Below are 20,071 nucleotides of genomic sequence, written 5' to 3'. Positions count from 1 at the left end.
TGATGTTAGTCGCTGTTTTGTATATGCCCTGTCTAGCATGTTGAAGAATTTCCCTTCTACTCAGATTTTGTTGGGTGTTTTTATGAGAAACAGGTGTTGGAGATTGCCTTTTCTGTTGGAAATGCCTTTTGTGTGTCTGTTGTTATGATCGTGTGGTTCTTATTCTTTGTCTTACATGTGTGGTGTATTACGTTGATTTTCTAATGTTGAGCCTTTCTTGGGTATCTAGTATGAATCTCACTTGAATTTTTTTTGACATGTTGGATTCTATTGGCCAGAATTTTGTTGAGAATTTTTGAGTCCGTGTTCATGTTCATTGAGTCAATAACATGTTCTGTTCTTTTGGCATCTGCTTGGCTTTGAGGATCAGTGTCTTGCGTGCTTCATAAAGTGCCCCTTCCTGTAGTCGGGATCGGGGGCACTTCTCTGATTGCTTCGTAGAATTCCCCTTTGTAGCCATCTGGCACTGGGCTTTTCTTGGTTGGAAGTTTCTTGATGAATTTCTCTATTTCTTCTTTAATTGTGAGTCTGTTGGGATTTACTACATTAGTGAGTTAATTCGGGTAGATGTTATATTCCTAGATAGTTGTCCATTTCTCCTAGTAGAATGCTGTTATTAGGGGCCTTGGTGATGTCATGGTTACACACTGGCTGCTAGCCACAAAGCCAGCAGTTTGAAACTACCAGCCACGCCTTGCTGGAGAAAGACAGGCTTTCACACCTGTAAAGAGTTACAGTCATGGAGACTCAACTGGCCCCTTTCTACCCTGTCCTATAGGGCAGCGATGGGTCAGAACTGACTCAATGGCAGTGAGTTTGAGTTCGGTTTGGTGTTATTCTTTTTATTTCATTTTAGGTTGTTTATTGTTTTTTTAAGATCAAAGGACCGATAACCGGAAAATTCAGGATTTGATCTCCAAAGTATGTTTTCTTAAATTGGAACTAGAATCCTGCCATTTTGATGATAGGATTTAATACCATTTGTCTACCAAATTGCTATTTAAAATTTTGAAAAATTCTTTACAAAACCTAGTAAGCCCTGTTGTACATTGCATATGAAATAAACCTTTCTTTCTCTGGAGACGTCTATGTGGGAGGCTGAAAGTAAGCAAGAGTAAACACCATTTTAAGGAGTTGTGGTGGCACAATACCTAAGTGTTTGGCTGTTAAAGGTTGGCAGTTTCAACTCTTCGGTTCCTTGAGGGAAAAACAATATGGCAATCTGCTTTCATAAAGGCTTACCGCCTTAAAAACCCTGTGTGGCAATTCCTCCCTGTCCTGGAGGGACACTCACTGTTGAGTCGGAATCGACTCCTTGACAGTGGATTTGGTTTTGGGGTGAAATTGCTATTAGCTTCCTTACAGGCAGACACCCTTCTTCCCAACGCCTACCCCAGACCCTGAAAGCTATGATGATGTATTACAGCGCTTCCCAGAGTGGGCGATAATGCCCCGGAGACCACTGGAATGATGAAAGCGGAAGGGGGCTGACTGTAAAACAGATACCCATCCTTTATTCTGGATTATGAGCTATAGTACGAAAGCTTCTCATTGCTAAAGGGGAACTAAGTAATGTTGTTCTGAAAAGGAAGCAATAGGCCAAATAAGTTTGAGAACTTTTATAGCTTAAGAAAAAAAACATAAGATGATAGACCCAATATTACCTCACATGTCACATCTCTGCTGCCTTCACATTGTTAACAAAATCACTATTACTGAGAACATATTCAACTACTTCAGAGTTTACTTCCCTTTCTCCATCTATCTTCCCAAAGGGTGATGGCACTTTATCAAGTGCAAAAGCAGAAATTTAGGAATGATAGCCAGGACAATAAGGGACCTAGTTACTACAAAGAGCCACTTTGATTTTATTGAGACCTGATGAGAATTTGTTTCCATTCCTCACTGGCAGAACACTGTAATACAATAGTTTCTGTTAGGTTATCTATCTAACAACGAACTGTTGACATGTGGACAGAATGTGCCACTGTTTTCTGACCTCGGTTCTTGCTCTGTCTCCCTCACTGTGGGTGAGCGCAGGTAACGGTGGCCCACATCAACGCCACTGCTAAGAACGCTGCTGACGACAAACTCCGACAGAGCCTCCGAAGGTTTGCAAACACACACATTGCTCCCGCCACTGTGGTTCTTGTGTCAAGTAAGTGTGGACACACCTGCTCTCTTAAATCAGATTTCACTGTGCAGAAATGCTCATAGAAGCCCAAAACACATTTGAGTAGAATCTACTCCACGGAGTCTCACTACATAGGATATACTTATGCCTATTTTTGAGAACTCTTTTGAGTAAAAACTAGGTCTGTGTGGATTTCTGTACTTCCTCTTTAGCACTTGAGTACGGACTTTCATGGGGACAGGTTTATTAGAGGAAATTATGTTTTTGATTTTAACTTATGGCCCAGTATTGCTAATTAAAAACAACAACAAAAAAACCAAGATAAATAGTTTCCAAATCTAAGGTCCCCCACTAACAACAAACCCTTTTTAGAAAATATTGGAAATAACATATCTTGGTATGTCTCTGGGAAATGCAGCTTGGGGCTTAGGAAGCAAGTGTGCGTGGTTTCCCAATTGAGATGGCCTTCAGCAAGCTTATGAGCGTTGCCTGTCTCTGTCAGATGTTCCTAATGTTTGGGGATGGGAGTCGGCTACTCCTTTTCTTTCAGCTGATGTTTAATGTTAGGGACGGGGTGGGCTGTACCTTTTCTTTCAGCTGATGTCAATTTTGCATTGGAACTTAGTGACCTGAGACACAGGCATGGTTTCCACATAATTTTGGTTCATAAAAATCAGGCCTCAGAAGCACTGCTGCATCACGCTAACGAGCTGATCCGATTTGAAGAGTTCATTTCCGACCTGCCCCCCAGGTTACCACTAAAAATACCAGTAAGTTGATTTGCATTATGTTTGCTATATTCCAATGTGAGTTTCGGATACTGAACAGCAAGCCTTACCGTGGAGGTTTCCAAACTCCAGTGAGGCCATTCTCTGTGCAAGGTGAACTAAATCTGGAAATACGGCTTATAAACCTTCAGTTCTTCTCCTGTGAAATACATAAGGAATTGATATACAAAGGGGCTTCCAAGCGTTTGTGGGAAAATAGAATTGAGAGATAATGGAATTTTTTCATGAGCTCTTTGAAATCCCCTCGTATGTGAGTTTTGCCTTTCTCTTGCCACTCAGAATAGCACAGGGAATTGATGTTTGGATCACTCAGGAGCCCCGGTGGTGCTGCAGGGTTAGCAGGTGGAACCCAGCAGCCATGGCAGGGGAGGAAAGTGAGACCGACTACTCCCATAAAGGCAGCCAGCCTCAGAACCCCGCCGAGCTCGTCTGCCCTGCCCGACAGGGTTGCCGTGAATGGGAAGCCACTCAGTGGCAATGAGTTTGTTTTGATTTTGGTTAATGCCAGTGCCCCCTGAGCTAGCAAGTGTTTGGTGTCAAATAAATGGGAATAATGGAATAAAAGTTACTGTTTTTGCTCCCAAGAATTATGGATGAAGAATATAGTGACAGTTTGTACAACTTATGTAATTATAGTAAAATAAACAGATAAACCGTATACTTTTTAGGTATTTACTCTTTAAGCAGATGTTTCTTTTTTTTTAATCATTTTATTGGGGGCTCGTACAACTCTTATCATAAGCCATCCATCCATCCATTGTGTCAAGTACATATGTACATTTGTTGTCCTCATCATTCTCCAAACATTTGCTTTCTGCTTGAGCCCTTGGCGTCAGCAGGTGTTTTCTGTGCTCACACGCCCTGTCGTGTGTACACGCACACTGAAGAGTGGTCATTGCTATGACCAACCCCCCCCCCCCCCCCCGCCGTCATTGTCAGAGCGCTCATAGCGCCCCACAGGACAAGGCAGACCTCCCCCTGAGTGTCCGGAGTAGAAGCCACACTGCGCTCTCTCTCAGCTGTCTGGGGACTGTGACTTTAACTTGAGAGCTGCAGGTGTGCTGGGAATGTTCTGACTTGATGGTGTCTTCATTTTGAGGAGGAAGTCAGTGCTGAGAGAAGGCAAACAAGCCAGGGATTATGTAGCTGACTATAGCAGAGAAAAGACTGTGCCCCAGGTCTCCTCCAGCAGTTCCCTTGCTAACTAATACCCAGGTTGCAAAAAGGTCAGGCAGCATGGCCAAAACAGTTTCAGGTGGGACACCAGAGTCTTGACCACGAAGGAGCACATTCAGGCCTTACCCCAGCCTTTCCAACCTCCTAACGCACCTGTGTTGTTTTGGTGTGCTGGCTTCTTCCTGCCTTGCCTCCCAACTGCTTCTGTTTGCCACCGACTCTTCCAGCCAGTCGTGAGCATGTGCCCGTTTCTGAGACTCTGATTGCATGCAGGGGGAAGGAAGAAAAGATCTGATTCTTTGGAAAATCTCTTTCCAGATATTTTCTCTTACTAGATTAATACTTTAAGAAGCACGTCTTTCCTTTCGTGCACTTTAGTTTGTCTCTTTAATTTTTATAAAGCTTTTTATCTTTAATTTGGTGAAGGTTCACAGAGCAGATCAGTCTTTCCTTCAATTCATACATATTTTCACATTTTATTTTTTAAAATTTTATTCATTATTATATTTCCCCTTTTATTTGTGGAATATAACATAAAAATACATACTATTTGTAGCCCCCCCCCACTATAACCAAGATACCTATTACTGTATATTTTGCTCATACCTAATTTTTAAACATCCCCATCAAGGTAACACAAGTCTTTTTTCCCGTCGAATGTGTCACTGTGAAGGAGGTGGGTGTGTATATGGTACTGCGTTCAACAGCGCAGACCTCCCTACGGCCCGCCCGGTTTGTCCCGGCTCCACCTTGCCCCATCGCCCTCTCACGGCACCGTATCCTCTACAAGGTGGTCACGCCTGTCCACCCTCTAACCAGTTGCTCCCCTTCCCCGCCCACCCCTGGTAACTGTCAAATTTTGTTTTTCTTGTTATGAAAACCCTTTCTCGATATTTTTTTTTCTTTTAATAGCAGTGGCCTCCTATAGTGCTTGCCCTTTGTGTACCTTCACTCCGCATGCCTTCCAAATCCATCCGTGTCATCTGGTTTTCCCAGATTCATCATTACTCGGATGCGTCTACGTTTGTTTCTCCATTCTTCCCCTGATGGAACTCAGATCGGTTTCATCTTCGTGCTCTTGTGGACCTGTGATGACCATGAATGCACATGTATTTTTATTCTGTGTTCTTTACTCCCATAAGGCACATGCCAAGCAGCATGATTGCGAGATCATAGGATACTTATATTCCCAACTCTCCAAGGACGCATCATCCAACTTCTGTCACTTTCAGACATCTGGGCTAATAACAGTCTGCAGGATAAGTGCCGGGATGGGCAAGTGTGGGATCCGAATTTCTCTGGCTAGATCCACGTTGCTGTCCACGGAGAGTGTGCTAATTTATGTTCTTACCAGTTTCTCGTCAGTTTTAAGCATTAAGTAGTCTGATAGAGGAAATGTGTCTGCTCATTAATAATCATGAGCAGAGTTGTAAGAGGTCCTTTTACTAGCGGATGGGTTATATATGAGTTATTTATATCCTTTGTCCATTTTTCTATGATTTCTTTTGTGGCTTCTGGATACCAACCTCTCCAGAATTGCCTTTAAGTTTCCTTCTGGAAGGAGCGTGGTTCTGTCTCTGAGACATCAGTTTCAGCCCCCACTGATGATGTCGTTACTTGGAGAGGCCCTAACTTTACCAAGTTTGAACAGCCCCGCTAAAGGAGACTCTTTGAATGCTAATCGTCATAACACCAATTGCACTTAGTTTAAGTGTGCACTTTACTCATTTTTAGTAATTGACCGAGTTATACTACCATTCTTCAAGTATTTTCATCACTTCATTCAGATCCCTCGTGCCAACCTCCTCACAACCACTCGCCTGTCTCCGTTTCTGCGTGTTTTCAACAAATAGGGCTCATACAATATGTGAACAAACAGCACTCAGTTCCCTTGTTAGCACTGAAAAAGAGTACCTTCTTCCACCTGATGGGTCATGCCCCCCTCTCCTCCAAGGTGTACACTTAAGGCGTAGAGCTCACTGGTTGTTAGCTGTAACTGAGCGTGTGCCCTTGACTGACCCTGATGTCGTGTACTTCTTCCTGCTCTGTTAGCAGTGCCACACACTACTGTATGTTTATAACCTGCCAGCAAATAAGGATGGCAAGAGCGTCAGCAACAGGCTCAGGCGCCTGTCTGATAATTGTGGCGGGAAAGTGCTGAGCATCACAGGCTGCAGTGCGATTCTCCGCTTCATTAACCAGGACAGCGCCGAGCGGGCTCAGAAGCGGATGGAAAACGAGGATGTCTTTGGCAACAGGATCATTGTGTCGTTTACTCCGAAGGCCAGAGAGCTCTGTGAGATAAAGAGTGCAAATGCAACTGCCGACAAAGTGAAGTCTCCCAAAAAGCTCAAGAATCTCAAACTGTGCCTCATCAAAGACACAAGCGAGCAACCTTCTGGAGCCAAAGCTACTCCTGGGAAAGGAGGGCAGGCAAACCTTGGTTCTGCTGGAAAAAGTGCAAACGTGAAGAGTTTACAGGTAATGCTGGTCCCTGGGACTTTGGGACGTCTTCGGGAGGCTGGGTTTCTTTGTCCCTGTTTCACGTGCTCACTTGCTTCCAGAGTGCTCTTTGCCCAGGTGAGTGTCAAACACGCCTCAAGGTTGACTGGTTCATGTTCAGGTGTGAACACTTTGTGAGTCTGAACACTGCCAGACTCCACTGCGCTTGTCTCTACAGGAGCTGTGCCGGATGGAGCCCAAGGCTGGCGGTAGAAGCAGTGAGCCCCAGCCAGGGAACACAAAACCGGCCGCCCCTGCTCACAGTACTGCACCTGCAGCAGCGCTCCCAGCCAGAACCTCGGGGACCACAGAGTCCGGTTACAAGAGCAATCACAAGTACGTGGGGGCACACACACATGCACTCGCACACACAGTTGCTGATTTAATTTCCAGCAAAGCAAATGATCTTTTCCCCTGGTTCTTCTGTTTCAGAAAAGAGAACCCCAGCTCCCGGAGTGGTACTAGCTCTCCCATAGAGAGGAAAGATAAAGAAGAGACTATGTTCCAAGTTAGTTACCCGTCAGCTTTTAGCAAGTTAATCGTCTCACGGCAGATTGGACCCCTGCTCACATCTCAGACTTGGTCTTCGAGGTAGGTCCAGCCTCTCACCCCCTCGCACGGTTGTGTGCACCAAGAGAGGACTTGGTGTTTAAAATAATCCACTCCCTAGAGGAGGGCGCCAATAGAGATGAGTTCTCCATCCTTCTCTATGTCCTCCTTTGCTCGATTACAGCGCTCGGGGTCATTACCGCCTCTTCCGCGTGGAAAGCTTGGGATGCAGAGAGCACTGCATGGCGAATGACAGGAGGCACCTACCTGTCCTTAGAAGCTCCTGTTTCCTGTGTTGGGGAAAAGCCCAGACTGGACCTATATTGGTTGTTCTTACTAATGGGGTGTAATTATAAGAAGTGGTTTTGGAAGCCAGGCTTCTGAAAAACCACATAATTATGTAACACAGTCTAAGCTTTCGAAATGTGTACTAAGTCAGCGGTTCTCAACCTCTTTGAAGGTCAGATGACCTTTTCACAGGGGTCACCTAAGACCATTGGAAAACATAAATATTTCACAATATGTAATTACATATTGTTTTATGATTAATCACTATCTTTAATTGTGTTCATTTTGTAACAATTAAAATACATCCTGCATATCAGATATCTACATTATAATTCATAACTAGCAAAATTACAGTTATGAGATAGCAACAAAAATAATCTTATGGTTGGGGGTCACCACCACATGAGGAACTGTTTTAAAGGGTCACGGCATTAGAAAGGTTGAGAGCCACTGTACTAAGTAATTCTTTAAAAACTGAGAAGATAGTGGGGCCACAGGCCATGCTGTATTCCCATCAGCCCCTTCCAGTATTGTGTTGTTTTGTTGTGTTAGTAAAGAATCACTGTAGCAGGTGACTCAAGACATGTAAAATTCCATTAAAAAATTCACATAAAGTTGTTTCCTAAATGGAGAAGGACTTCAATAGAAGACCAAGATTATCTAGTCATTCAAAGCCAGAAGGGAGGTTAAATGGCTTCCCTTGGTATTAAAAGCTTATTTCCTTCTGGCCTGGACTTGAACTCAGCCCTGTGACTCAACTCTCAGCCAAATGAGAGACAGGCTTCTAAGGTGAAGAGTTAACATCCAAGGCACGCACTGCTTAGAACAGGAGCAGAGGGCAGCATTTGTCCGGGGATAAAGCTCAGGAGGCAGGGACAATGGGAAAGAGTGGAAACTGAACACAGGGAATAAATGGGAAGAGCTGTTACATTATAGGCACTGTAATCAATGTCACAAAACACAGTAGGTATGAATTTTGAATGGAAAGTCAGTATGCTCCCCAACCTCCCCTCAAACCCACAAAAATGTTTTTTTTAAAAAGATAAATAAAATGAAAATATCCCCAAAATTTTTGATTAAGCAATCGTGCCTATGATTTCTGTTGTTAGCTTTAAATAATTCAGTGAAAGAATATCTGATACTAAATTATTTACTGGTTAAAAATAAGTCAACAGTGTACATTGGTATATATTTAAGATGAAAACATTTGAAAGCTGAATTTGCTGTGTTGTAGAAAAACTATTTTGTTTAGAGATTCAAATCCAGTCTAAATGATATAACCAATAAATAGAATAAGAGTTTTGTGAAAAATGATCTCACTCTGTCTATTAAACAGGAGTATGTCTCCAAGCCTTTCAAACAGAGCGTCCCCACTTGCTGTCAGTGTTGCAAGTTCAAGCAGTGGCGCAGATTGCCCCACCCCACTGGCGAGCGGTGCTGATGTCCAGATCAGCAACATAGACTACAGGCTCTCCCGGAAGGAGCTGCAGCACCTCATGCAGGACGCCTTCTCCAGGCACGGCAAGGTAACCTGCTCACTCCTCCTGCTGCTCTGCTGCCCACTGATAGAACATCAGATACAGACAGTGAAATGGGATGTTCATGACTGCAGCTAGCTTTTCTCTTCTTTCTCTTAAAAAAAAATCACTTTATTGAGGGCTCGTACAACTCTTACCACAATCCATACACACATCCATTGTGTCAAGGACATTTGTACATTTGTTGCCATCATCATTCTCAAAACATTTGCTTTCTACTTGAGCCCTTGGTATCAGCTCCTCATTTTCCCCCTCCCCCCCTCATGAACCCTTGATAATTTATAAATTATTACTGTTTTTTCATGTCTTACACCGTCTGATGTCTCCCTTCACCCACTTTTCTATTGTCTGTCCCTCAGGGAGGGGGTTATATGTAGATCATTGTGATTGGTGTCCCCTTTTTCCCCCACCTGCCCCTTCCCCTCCTGGTATCTCTACTCTCATTCTTGGCCCTGAGGGGTTTATCTGTCCTGGATTCTGTGTGTCGAGAGTTCTTATCTGTACCAGTGTACATCCTCTGGTCTACCTGGATTTGTAATATAGAATTGGGGTCAGGATAGTAGGTAGGGAGGAAGCATTAAAGAACTAGAGGAAAGTTGTATGTTTCATCATTGCTACACTGCACTCGGACTGGCTCATCTCCCCGCCAACAACCTTCTGTAAGGGGCTGTCGAGTTGCCTACAGTTGGGCTTAGGGTCTCCACCCACACTCCCCTCATTCACATTGGTAGATTTTTTTGTTCTTTGATGCCTGATAACTGATCTCATCGATATCTCGATCCTGTCACACAGGCTGGTGTGCTTCTTCCATGTGGGCTTTGTTGCTTCTCAGCTAGATGGCCGCTTGTTTATCTTCAAGCCTTTAAGACCCCAGACGTATATATCGTTTGATAGCTGGGCACCATCAGCTTTCTTCACCACATTTGCTTATATGCACCCCTTTGTCTTCCGCAATCGTGTCAGGAAGGTGAGCATCATGGAATGCCAGTTTACTAGAACAAAGTGTTCTTGCATTGAGGGAGTACTTGAGTAGAGGCCCAGTGCCCATCCATCTGCTACCTTAATACTAAACCTATAAATATATGCACATAAACCTGTTTCCCCAGCATCATATATAAATACATTTACATTTGTACCTGCCTGTATTTATACCTCTATAAATGCCCTTTGCCTCCTAGTTCTATTTCCTTTTACTTTCCTCTTGTCCCACAATCATGATTAGCCTTCATTTAGGTTTCAGTAATTCTTCTCGGTTACATTGCCCTTCATCAAGCCCAACCAGGCCTCCAAAACCCTCCTCGCCATGGATTTTGGTTAGTTTGTTGTTCCCTTGTCCCTGGGGTTGTTAACACCTACTTCCTCCCCCCGCCCTCCCTCTCCCATTTCCCCCTGGAACGACAGTCCCATTATTTTCTCCTCCAGATTGTTTTTCCCAATCATCTTATCTAGACAGACCTGCAAAGATAATAATATGCACAAAATACAAGGCAGAGCAAAGCAAACCAACAAGAACAAAAAACCAATGACAAAAAAAGAAAAGCCTGTAAATAGTTCAAGGTCTGTTTGTTGACCTTTAGGAGTGTTTTCCAGTTGAGTCTGATAGGGTGCCATGCCCTGGCCCCACAGTCTATTTTGGTACTCCCTGGGAACTTCCTTGCTCTGTTCCCCTTGCTGTTCTGCTGCACGCCCTTAGTGTTTCGCCTCAGTGTGGTGGGATCGGATCGGGCGCAATTCCCACACTGTGTCTCCAGTGTTGTCCCTGTAGCACTATGGGTCAGTGAGGGGTGTCGTGTCTCACAGTGGGGCTGGCACTCACTGCTTTGACTGCTCTGAGCGGGAATGTCGTCGTCGTCAGCTTGGTCGGCCAGGATGTGCTCCTCTCTACAGCTAGGTTGTCATTATATTGTTTCTGCCCCATCTCGACTCTGTAACAGTTTTGCTACATTGCATTTCCATGACTGATATCTTTATGGAATCAGACTCCCACATTTTGCTCCTGAGGAGTGGCAGGTGAATTTGAACCACCAACCTTTTTGTTGGCATCATAGGTTAGCCACTGCGTCACCAGGGCACCTGACAGGATGTACGTGCCAGGTGTTAACTATGTTAAGCTCCCCCTTCCTCTGAGCTGCGTGAAGTCCTGCCCAAGATTCAGTTTTCATGGCGGCAAAGCAGTAGAGCACAAGACACGGGAATGAGAAGTGCTGGCACTCTCAGGCAAGGATGTAAGTGTCGCTTTAGGAAATCAAACACTGATAGCGTCTGGTCAGCTCTGGCTGCTAAAATACAGGACTAGAATTCTAAAGTAATATTTTATCTAATTGAGTTGTGGGGTGTAGATTGCTAAAAACTTGGCTTTAACAAAAATTTTAAGTACCTATGCCCTGGGTTTTGGCAGGAGCTGGTAAAGACCCTGAAAGCCCCTCACTCATTGTTAGCCTGTGAGTCTGTCTGGGAGAGCTGAATGTGCTGGAGGTCCCTTCTCTGAAGGTTACAGTCCTAGCCCACTTAAGTTTTGGTCAGCAGGATTCAGACAGGTTCTTCCACAGAAGCACAGACGTTTTACATTGTTTGGCAAGGTTATGGGATGACATCGTTTCTCCAATTCCTTTGTTTCTGCCATAGGTGAAGAGTGTTGAGCTCAGCCCCCATACAGATTATCAGCTCAAGGCTGTTGTCCAGATGGAAACCTTACAGGAAGCCATCAGCGCAGTAAATAGCCTGCACCGATACAAAATTGGCAGCAAGAAGATCCTGGTGTCACTTGCCACGAGAACTACTAATAAATCACTCTCTTTACTGAGGTAAAAGACCGAACGAAAGAAAAAGTTTCTAAACCCTTTAAGCCGTTTATGTTGGGAAATAACGTTTTGACCCTGAAACCATTGTGGAAATTGTATCATTAAGAACAAATCGTATCCAGTTCCTATCCATCATGTAGTCGTTTCATACACATTAATGCCTGGACTCTCAATAACAGTATTGAAAACCCCTGCTGGACACTAAGCTGGTGCACCGAGCAATGAAACGGTACACCATGTACCTGGAGCAGGTTCTGTAGTGACGTTGTACACCTCTGAATAGTCTACGACGTTATCTTCAAACCACCAGAGAAGGCAGAGCTGCCTCGAAGGTGGTATATTTTACCTCCATTGCGCCAAGCGCTCCCCTTGTGTTTTATTCGTAATGTCACACAGACACGTGCCCCGTAAACTGCCTTGTGACTGCGTCAGTCTTGAGTCTGGTGATGATTTTGTTTCATTTTACTCTTTAATGATTCTTCACCCCTCTGTGTTTGGAGAACGAAGAAAACAAGGCTCTTCAATGCCCAAGGGAAGTGGCTCCGACTAGCAGCTCACTCTTAATGCTTTATGATTTCTTCTCTAAATTAAAACTGAAAAAAATTGTGTCACTTTCCCCCCCTTCTATTAAAAATAATATAGAAGAAAATCTGGAAAGATGCTGGAAAACTAGCCATAGCCTGTGGCAGGGTTTGGCAAGATTCTTCCCACTCCCCACCCTGTGTGGTTTTTTGTTTTTCAAACCATAGTTGAAATCACATAGTATATGAACATGATAGGAGACATTCAGACTGTTTGCCTTGGGCCTGGAGCCAGCCATGGCATGTCCATCCCCTGGAGTGGTCAGTGCATTTGTGGTCACAGGTGGGGAGATTGGCGTCTGACAGAAGTCATAGTGAGTACTTTCTGTGGCGTTTCTTTTAAAATTCCTGGAAGATAAACCCGTGACATACAGAAATGGGTTCATTTATTTCGCATACACCTAGTGATCACCGCTTTGATGAGCTCTGTTTTAAAGTCTCATGCAGTGAGAAGTTTGGTATTTACTTCATATTGTGTCTTACAGTGCTGAGACAATGTCTATTCTCCACGACGCTCCCGCCTGTTGTCTGCCTCTTTTCAAATTTACAGATATCTACGAGAAAAAGTAAGTGGTTTTTGTTGCACAGTGTGATCAGTATTGATTTGGTGCACAACACTGACACTTAACTCTGCAGGGCGGCTTGGTCAAGGAAGTGAGACCGCATCACCGGGTAGTCAAATCCAAACTTCTGTTCCAGTAAGACTTAGAAACGCTTTCATTTTTTCACAACTTTTAGTCTCCAGTGCCACACTTTTATTTTGTTCCAGTGATTGTTGACTTACATTATTTGTCGAGTTAGCATTTTCAAGCGCCTGGTAGACTGTTAGCTCAGAGGTGACAGGGACTGGGTATGGCCTAATGCCAGCCCCTCCAGTGCTTGGCACGTGGTCCGCCCCGCAGCAGGGACTCGGCGTGCATTGGTGGGATGAGAGACGAGGCACTGTGGCGAACGCACAGCTAGGCCAGGCAGCCTGACCTTGAGGTGCTCCCTGGCCGCGAGGAGAGAAGACAGTTTCAAATGATGCTGTAAACGAAGAGTGGTGTCACTGAGAGAGGGGGAGGCACGGAGGAAATGCTCTGCGATGCAGAAGAATGAAAGAACCTTTCTGTTGTAAACGGGAGCCAGTGAAGTATTTGGGGGGAAGGGGAGAGAGACTTGATAGCCTTTATCACCTCACTGCTTGAAGACTCCCAGACAGACTGGAAGGAGGAGGGAGACTGCTGCAGCACCTAGGGCCCAAGGATCCTGTGGGAACGGGAGGACACAAGCATAACGAATAGCCCAAGGGCCCTGGAACACCTTGGTCATCGTTGTGTGGGGGATAAGGTAAGAAGTGGTGATCTGTTTGATCCCATTTTTCCCCTGCACAACTAGGAGAATGGTTGGTAGGTAAACAGAAATGGGGGCAGGGGGTCGTGGCGAAGAAGTATGTTGCGGAGTTGCAAAGAGTGTTTGAACTTGATTTGGGGCAGGTGAGTTGTTAGAGGGCCATTGGAGTATCTGAGCAGAGAATTCAAGTAGTCTTCTGTACATTGGGCACTCCTGCAGGACGTAAGCCACCTCTGAAGACATAGCAGTTATTTGCAGATAAAAATCAAAGGAGAGAGGGAAAACAGGAGACAGGGAACCAAGCAAGAATCCAGAGCTAAGTGTTTGATGACTCAGGCCTGTGGAAAACAGAGCCGTCAGGAATGGAGGGACCGAGGAAAGTGGTTTGAGGTTTGGCGATGAAGAGGCCACTAGTCACTTTGGACCCGTCTCTGCACGGTAGTTTGTGTGGAATCTGGAAGAAAGGGTGGTGAAAGAGCAGAGGCCACACCTGAGGGACGAGCCCTTTGTGTTTAAGGGAAGATAAGAGAGTACAAGACTGAGGGCATGAGCCTAAGTGGAGGGGGGCGGGGGGACTGGAGATGGAGGAGATAGCTGATCTGTGCTAGTTCTTTCTCATCCTCTCGTTCACCTTGTAAGACGGGGAGTGTCTTCTAATCTCCATGCAATAGAGCATGAACAAGCCCAGAGAGGTTACGCAAATGAGGGTCATACCGGTTAAAGGTGAATGTGTGTTGAGGTTGAGTCAGTGTGTGAACTTCAGTCTCTCCAGAATCTGTGCCTTTGAGCCCCATAGCATGAAAGTGCAGGGGGGTGGCTGGTAGAGAAGTTGGAGAGGAGAGGGACACCTCAGGTAGTGGAGCAGAGATTTTGAGAGATACAACGGAGATCATTGTCAGTAAGGGGAGCAGAGCTGAGTGAGTAGTGGAAAACGGAGTAGGATCCATTGGGCTTTGGACAGTGGACTAGGCGAAGCCCAGGGATGGTGCAAAGGAGTGCTAGCCATCACTGGCTGGATCGGGGTGACTTTATAGCAGAATGGTTCCCGTTGGACTTTGGAAGGGACAGAGGACTCACTCTTGGAATCAGGGATAACAGGAACGTGTCCCATTGACTACAGCCTTTCTTTGAACAGGAAAGCGTTTCTGCATCAGTCCCCTTCCCAGTCAACACGTCCTTGTTTTCCCCCTTCCTTGCTGTAGGTTTGGACACAGGTTGAATGTGTCAGATCTGTATAAATTAACGGACACAGTAGCAGTCCGGGAACAGGGAGTTGGAAGACTGGTGTGTCTCTTACCCAGCAGCCAAGCCCGGCAGAGCCCCTTAGGGTCCTCCCAGTCACACGATGGCTCCTCGTCAAATTGCAGCCCCATTATCTTCGAAGAGTTGGAATATCACGAGCCCGTCTGTCGACAGCACTGCGCCAATAAGCAGTTCAGGTACGCGGCCCTCTCTCCCCCAGGAAAGTCTTCTGCAGAAGAATTCTTTCAGAATGCCTTTGCAGACGTTTTAAGACGCTGGAATGATGCCACCTCCACGTTTCGTTCTCTTCCGCAGTGAGCACGAATTCGATCCAGACACTTACAAGATTCCTTTTGTGATTCTCTCTTTGAAGACATTTGCGCCCCAAGTTCATGGTCTTCTCCAGACACATGAGGGCACTGTGCCTTTACTGAGGTGAGTGTAAAGCACGTTGTCGGTCGAGAGCCTCGTTTCCTTTCACAGGCGCTGCCCTCTGTGCCCAGACTTGCCCACAAGCCACTGTTGGGAAGGGCTTCGTCCTGCTGTCTGCAGCCATGCAGGTAATCAAGTGCAGCTGAAAGTGAGCCGCTTACACAGTATCACAACCAGAAAGCTTGAGTGTGTGCACAGTTCTAGAAATCTAAGCGTGGATAGGACAGCTTCTCCTCCGCAAGGAAGAGACGTGCTCTAAGTGCTGCCGTAGACGTGTGCCAGGAGAGGGCACACTGCCGCAGTTGCTTAATCACGTAGATTTTCAGATTAAGAAGAACTTATCACTTAAAACTCCATGTAGTGAGAAAGCAGTAGCACTGGCCATGATGTAGGTGACGTATAAAGGCTAGTGTAAGCTGAGTTGCCTTCCTGCCAGTGAGACAGGAAAGCAGGTGAATGACTAACTTGGAATCCAGTGCTTTATATTCACCTGTCTGCTCGCATACCAGGAAGGGCTTCATTCTGTTGTACACAGGGTCACCGTGAATCGGAGCCAACTCCATGGCCCTGAGCAATAACTAATAACTGGTGGCACAGGGAATTAAGCATCAGACTGCTAACCAGTGGTTCGAGGCCACCAGCCACCTGATGGGGGGGGGGGGGGATGAGTCTGTCTGCTCCTGTAAAGATTGACAGTCTCAGAAACCCTACGGAGTTTCTGTTAGATGAAATTGGTTCAGCGGCCAAACTCCCTGCTGCCGAATCGTGGTAGGACTGCCCCATGGGTTCTGAATCAGCAGGAGGGTTGATAGCCTCGTCCTCTCTTGGGGAGCAGCTGGCGCTTTTGCTCGGCCCGTCTTCTGGATAGCAGCTCATCACAGAGCCCTCTGCGCCACCAGGGCGCGACTCGTTGGCAGTGACTTGGGTTGTGGCTTGGGTCGGCCAATTCTCTGATAATTTCTAGTGCCGTCAGCTGCACCAGAACAGTAAACGTCATCGTGCTTGCCTCCCCGGGGCCACAATTTTAGCGTTCAAATCCAGATGGCGGGCGTTTCAACGACCTATTCAGTGGACACGCCTACCTTAGCTAAAGGCTTAAAAGTAGGTCCCGTGAATGAAGGCTTCTGTTTTCACGAAGCCCCTCCACGCTTCAGCTTTCCAGATTGTTTTGCTGCAGAGTTTGGCGAGCTCGAAGTCGTGCAGGAAAACCAAGGGGGTGTTCCCTTAGAGCACCTCATCGCCTGCGTCCCGGGGGTGAACGTCGCCACCGCACAGAATGGCCTCAAAGTAGTTAAATGGATCCACAACAAACCCCCGCCTCCAAACGCAGGTAGGTCTCCCCCGGCCTCCTCCCCCCTGCGCTCTGCGGGAAGGAGAGGGAAGTGCTGCTCACCAACCCAGAGCTCTCTTAGCCAGCTTGTTTCTCTGTGGGACCGACAGACGGAGGGCAGAGGCTGAGACGGAAAGCTACGATGTAGCTCCGTCTGCTTGCTGCTGAGGGTGGGGCTGAAAGGTTAGTTTCCCGTATTTCCTCAGGTGACATCAGACCTGTGTCTTACTTGCTTTCTTTTCCCCGTCACGCACCTAGACCCGTGGCTTCTGCGCTCCAAAAGTCCTGTGGGGAACCCCCAGCTGATCCAGTTCAGTAGGGAAGTGATTGACTTACTGAAGAATCAGCCGTCCTGCGTCACACCTGTTAGTAACTTCATCCCATCCTACCACCACCATTTCGCCAAGCAGTGCCGAGTGTCCGACTACGGCTATTCCAAGTTGATTGAATTGCTGGAAGCAGTGCCGCACGTGTTGCAGGTAAGAGATGGCCATCGGTTCTTGAAAAACAAGTAGGTTTCTCTTTGGCTTCAGCTGCTCTTGACAAAAAACAAGCTAGCTACTAACCTAACTCCTAAATCAAAAAATCAATTCAGAAGAAAACCTCTTGTACATAAACCCTTTCTTCAGAGTACAGGAAACGTATAGAGGACGGCTTCTCAATCTACGTTTCCAAGTGAAAAGAGCCCCTTATCCGCTCTGAGGATTGTTTTCCTTTCCGCTCTGGACCAGTGGCTCCAGCACAGTCTGCGCCTGCTGCTCACTCTCGATCTGATGATGAGCACGACCATCAGTTTGTCCCCATGACTGTTGGGAAAGGGGGTGCAGAGCAGAAAAGCACCCTGGGCACTCAAGCAGTTCTTCCCTTTATCCGTCTCCATTTGGTTGATCTGTAGCAGAGGTTCCCAAACTTACTTGACTCGCTACCCCCTTTTCAGAAAAAGTTACTAACACCCCCCCCCCCCCCCCAGCCATTATAAACTTTGGTCCAGTAGCCCAGGATACAGGACCAAGTGAGGGCTCTGCTTTTGCAGCCCTCCTGGATCTTTCCACTGCCCACCGGAGGCAGCATCGCCCGGGGGTCTGTGTGCATCTTAGGAGCCCTGCTGCTGCGGCGGGGGGGGGGGGGGGGGGGGACTGTAAAGTCAGTGGGGTTCAAATCCAACCGTTGCTCTCAGGGAGAAAGTTGGGACTGTCTGCTTTTGTAAAGATTTCACTTTGGAACCTAAGAAAGCAGCCTGTCCTGCAGGGTTGCCGTGAGTTGGAATTGACTTGCTGGCATGAGAGATTTTGTTTTGTTTTGTTTTCTGTGGGTATCTCATATTGCAGGCCCCGTATTTAAAAGGTGCTGTTCTCAGAAGAGAGAGCCGTCAGTAAGAAAGTCAGGATGTCTCGAGGTCTTAAACAAGTTGAAATGATCAAAGTGTTTGGTTTGCAGATCCTTGGAATGGGGTCCAAACGGGTGCTGACGCTGACCCACAGGGCCCAAGTGAAGCGCTTTACTCAGGATCTACTAAAGCTTCTCAAGTCCCAAGCCAGCAAACAGGTCATTGTGAGAGAATTCTCACAGGCTTATCATTGGTGAGTAGAAAACGAAAGAAGCAAATACCTAACTTTTTTTTTTCTTCCCCCAAATGTTAAATAGTTACCTAACTTTTCTTGTCAGCATTCTTTTTGGAAGATCCTAGTTACTCTGGCAAGGGCTAGTCTTAGTCCATCTTCCTGCTTAAAACCTAGGTGTTTCTCGAAGGACTGGGATGTCACTGAGTATGGTGTTTGCGAGCTGATTGACATCATATCAGAGATTCCAGACACAACGATCTGCTTGTCACAACAAGATAACGAGATGGTGATTTGTATCCCCAAGAGAGGTAGGTTGACCGCAATGTACCAGAAGGCTTTGTCCCACTGTAGTGATGTGAAAATGAATTTGCACAGGGGATGAAGTTTCCCCTCTCTGTTGGGCCCCAGAAGATTGCATTGGAACTGCTCTGCTCTGCACTGGGTCCCAGCTTCCCCGAGGCGGCGAAGCCCTTGGTCAGGGGACAGGAAGCACACTGGGTTTTGAGCAGTCGGGCAGAGACAGCACTTTCTGAAAGGACTTCCTTCGCCGTCTGTGCTTCGTCAGGTGGTAGGCACCCTGGAGAAAGAAAGCGAGCTCAGATGGTGGTGTGGTCTGGGGTTTTTTGTTTGTTTTGTTTTTTGGTGGGTGGGCGTTGCCTTTACAATTTTAGCAATTCCAACCGAAGTGTGGGCGAGCAGAAAGCTTAAGTCTACCTACTGCCTGGTTCTCCCACGGTTTGTGCGCATGATTCTCACTCTGCTCCCACAGAGCCCTGACCTCAGACTAGCATGTCTGTCTTGTCCCAGTTCCAGTTCAAAATGACTAGAAGCAAAAAAGTCAAAGTTGAAGCCTTTTCTTCCGTGTATTTTGATTAAACTTTTAATGTCCAATACTCTTCTGCTAGCCAGTTGTAGCTGAAGATAAAATCGATGAAGAGTATCTGACTATTCAACATTTTACTTCACTGAATTCATTTTTTTCTATGCTTTTTTCAACTACAGTGATCCGTGTGCTGTGTCATTGTCATGTTTACACATACTCCACACATAGGAGTGTGTTTGTGTGTGTGTGTGTGCGCGCGCGTGCACAGTGAGAGATGCGACTTGATGGAGCTGCCTTGTTCCTCTGAGTTCTTGCAAAGGTTCTGCCTTTGGCGGTGCAGTCTTACCACTTTCTGTCACTCATTTTACTGGGAACTATTTAAATTTACCTTCTTTAGCAGGTTCCTGCCTTCCCTGATTCCACTAGATGTACGCACACTCATATTTTGCGGTGTGGGGTTTACATATATGAAGGACTCTCTCTTTTTTAATTCCATCTTTCCACAAAGTAATTTGAAGCCCTTCATATAAGGATATCGGAGTCAGTGCGACACTGTCGGACAATGCAGAGCCAGCCCTTTGAGTTTCTCAGGCTGTCAGTCTTGATAGCAGCAGACCCCTCGTTTTCCCTGTGGATGAGCCAGTGGTTCCAGCTGCTGGCCTTGCAGTTTGCAGCACAGTGGGTGTAACCAGTACATCACCAAACCAGCAGCCCCGCCATCTACTCCCTTCCGGCTCATCACAGCCTGCAGAACAGCAGAATTGATCCCTAGGATGTTCAAGGTTATAAACTTGACAGCAGCAGTTCTCTACCTTCCTCATGCTGCCACCCTTTCACAGTTCATGTGGTGGCCCCCAGCCATAAGGTTATTTTCATTGCTACTTCATAGCCGTCATTTTGCTACTGTTGTGGATCAGGTGACCCCTGTGAAAGGATCGACCCCCAAAGGGGTCACGACCCACAGGTTGAGAACCGCTGCTGTACAGGAGCAGA

At 46.3% G+C, this 20,071-nt stretch overlaps 1 protein-coding gene across 4 annotated transcripts in view; it reads left to right on the top strand.

Annotated features, from left to right (window-relative positions):
• The window catches only part of MARF1 (meiosis regulator and mRNA stability factor 1), a 50,144-nt gene that overhangs the window by 14,308 nt on the left and 15,765 nt on the right, over nt 1–20,071 (top strand). For 2 of the 4 annotated variants that reach the window (XM_075564543.1, XM_075564540.1), the window contains exons 6-19: nt 2,041–2,158; nt 2,732–2,904; nt 6,151–6,579; nt 6,779–6,936; nt 7,033–7,191; nt 8,774–8,963; nt 11,601–11,779; nt 12,843–12,923; nt 14,892–15,128; nt 15,247–15,366; nt 16,518–16,693; nt 16,952–17,172; nt 18,131–18,273; nt 18,430–18,563. In XM_075564543.1, coding sequence (XP_075420658.1) covers nt 2,041–2,158; nt 2,732–2,904; nt 6,151–6,579; nt 6,779–6,936; nt 7,033–7,191; nt 8,774–8,963; nt 11,601–11,779; nt 12,843–12,923; nt 14,892–15,128; nt 15,247–15,366; nt 16,518–16,693; nt 16,952–17,172; nt 18,131–18,273; nt 18,430–18,563 — 2,518 coding nt within the window. The remainder of the gene's footprint in view (nt 1–2,040; nt 2,159–2,731; nt 2,905–6,150; nt 6,580–6,778; nt 6,937–7,032; nt 7,192–8,773; nt 8,964–11,600; nt 11,780–12,842; nt 12,924–14,891; nt 15,129–15,246; nt 15,367–16,517; nt 16,694–16,951; nt 17,173–18,130; nt 18,274–18,429; nt 18,564–20,071) is intronic. The other 2 variants (XM_075564542.1, XM_075564541.1) reach the window with 2 other exon arrangements.

The sequence above is a fragment of the Tenrec ecaudatus genome, chromosome 12 (assembly GCF_050624435.1).
Source record: "Tenrec ecaudatus isolate mTenEca1 chromosome 12, mTenEca1.hap1, whole genome shotgun sequence".
NCBI lineage: Eukaryota > Metazoa > Chordata > Mammalia > Afrosoricida > Tenrecidae > Tenrec > Tenrec ecaudatus.
This window is presented reverse-complemented; position numbering and strand designations above follow the sequence as displayed.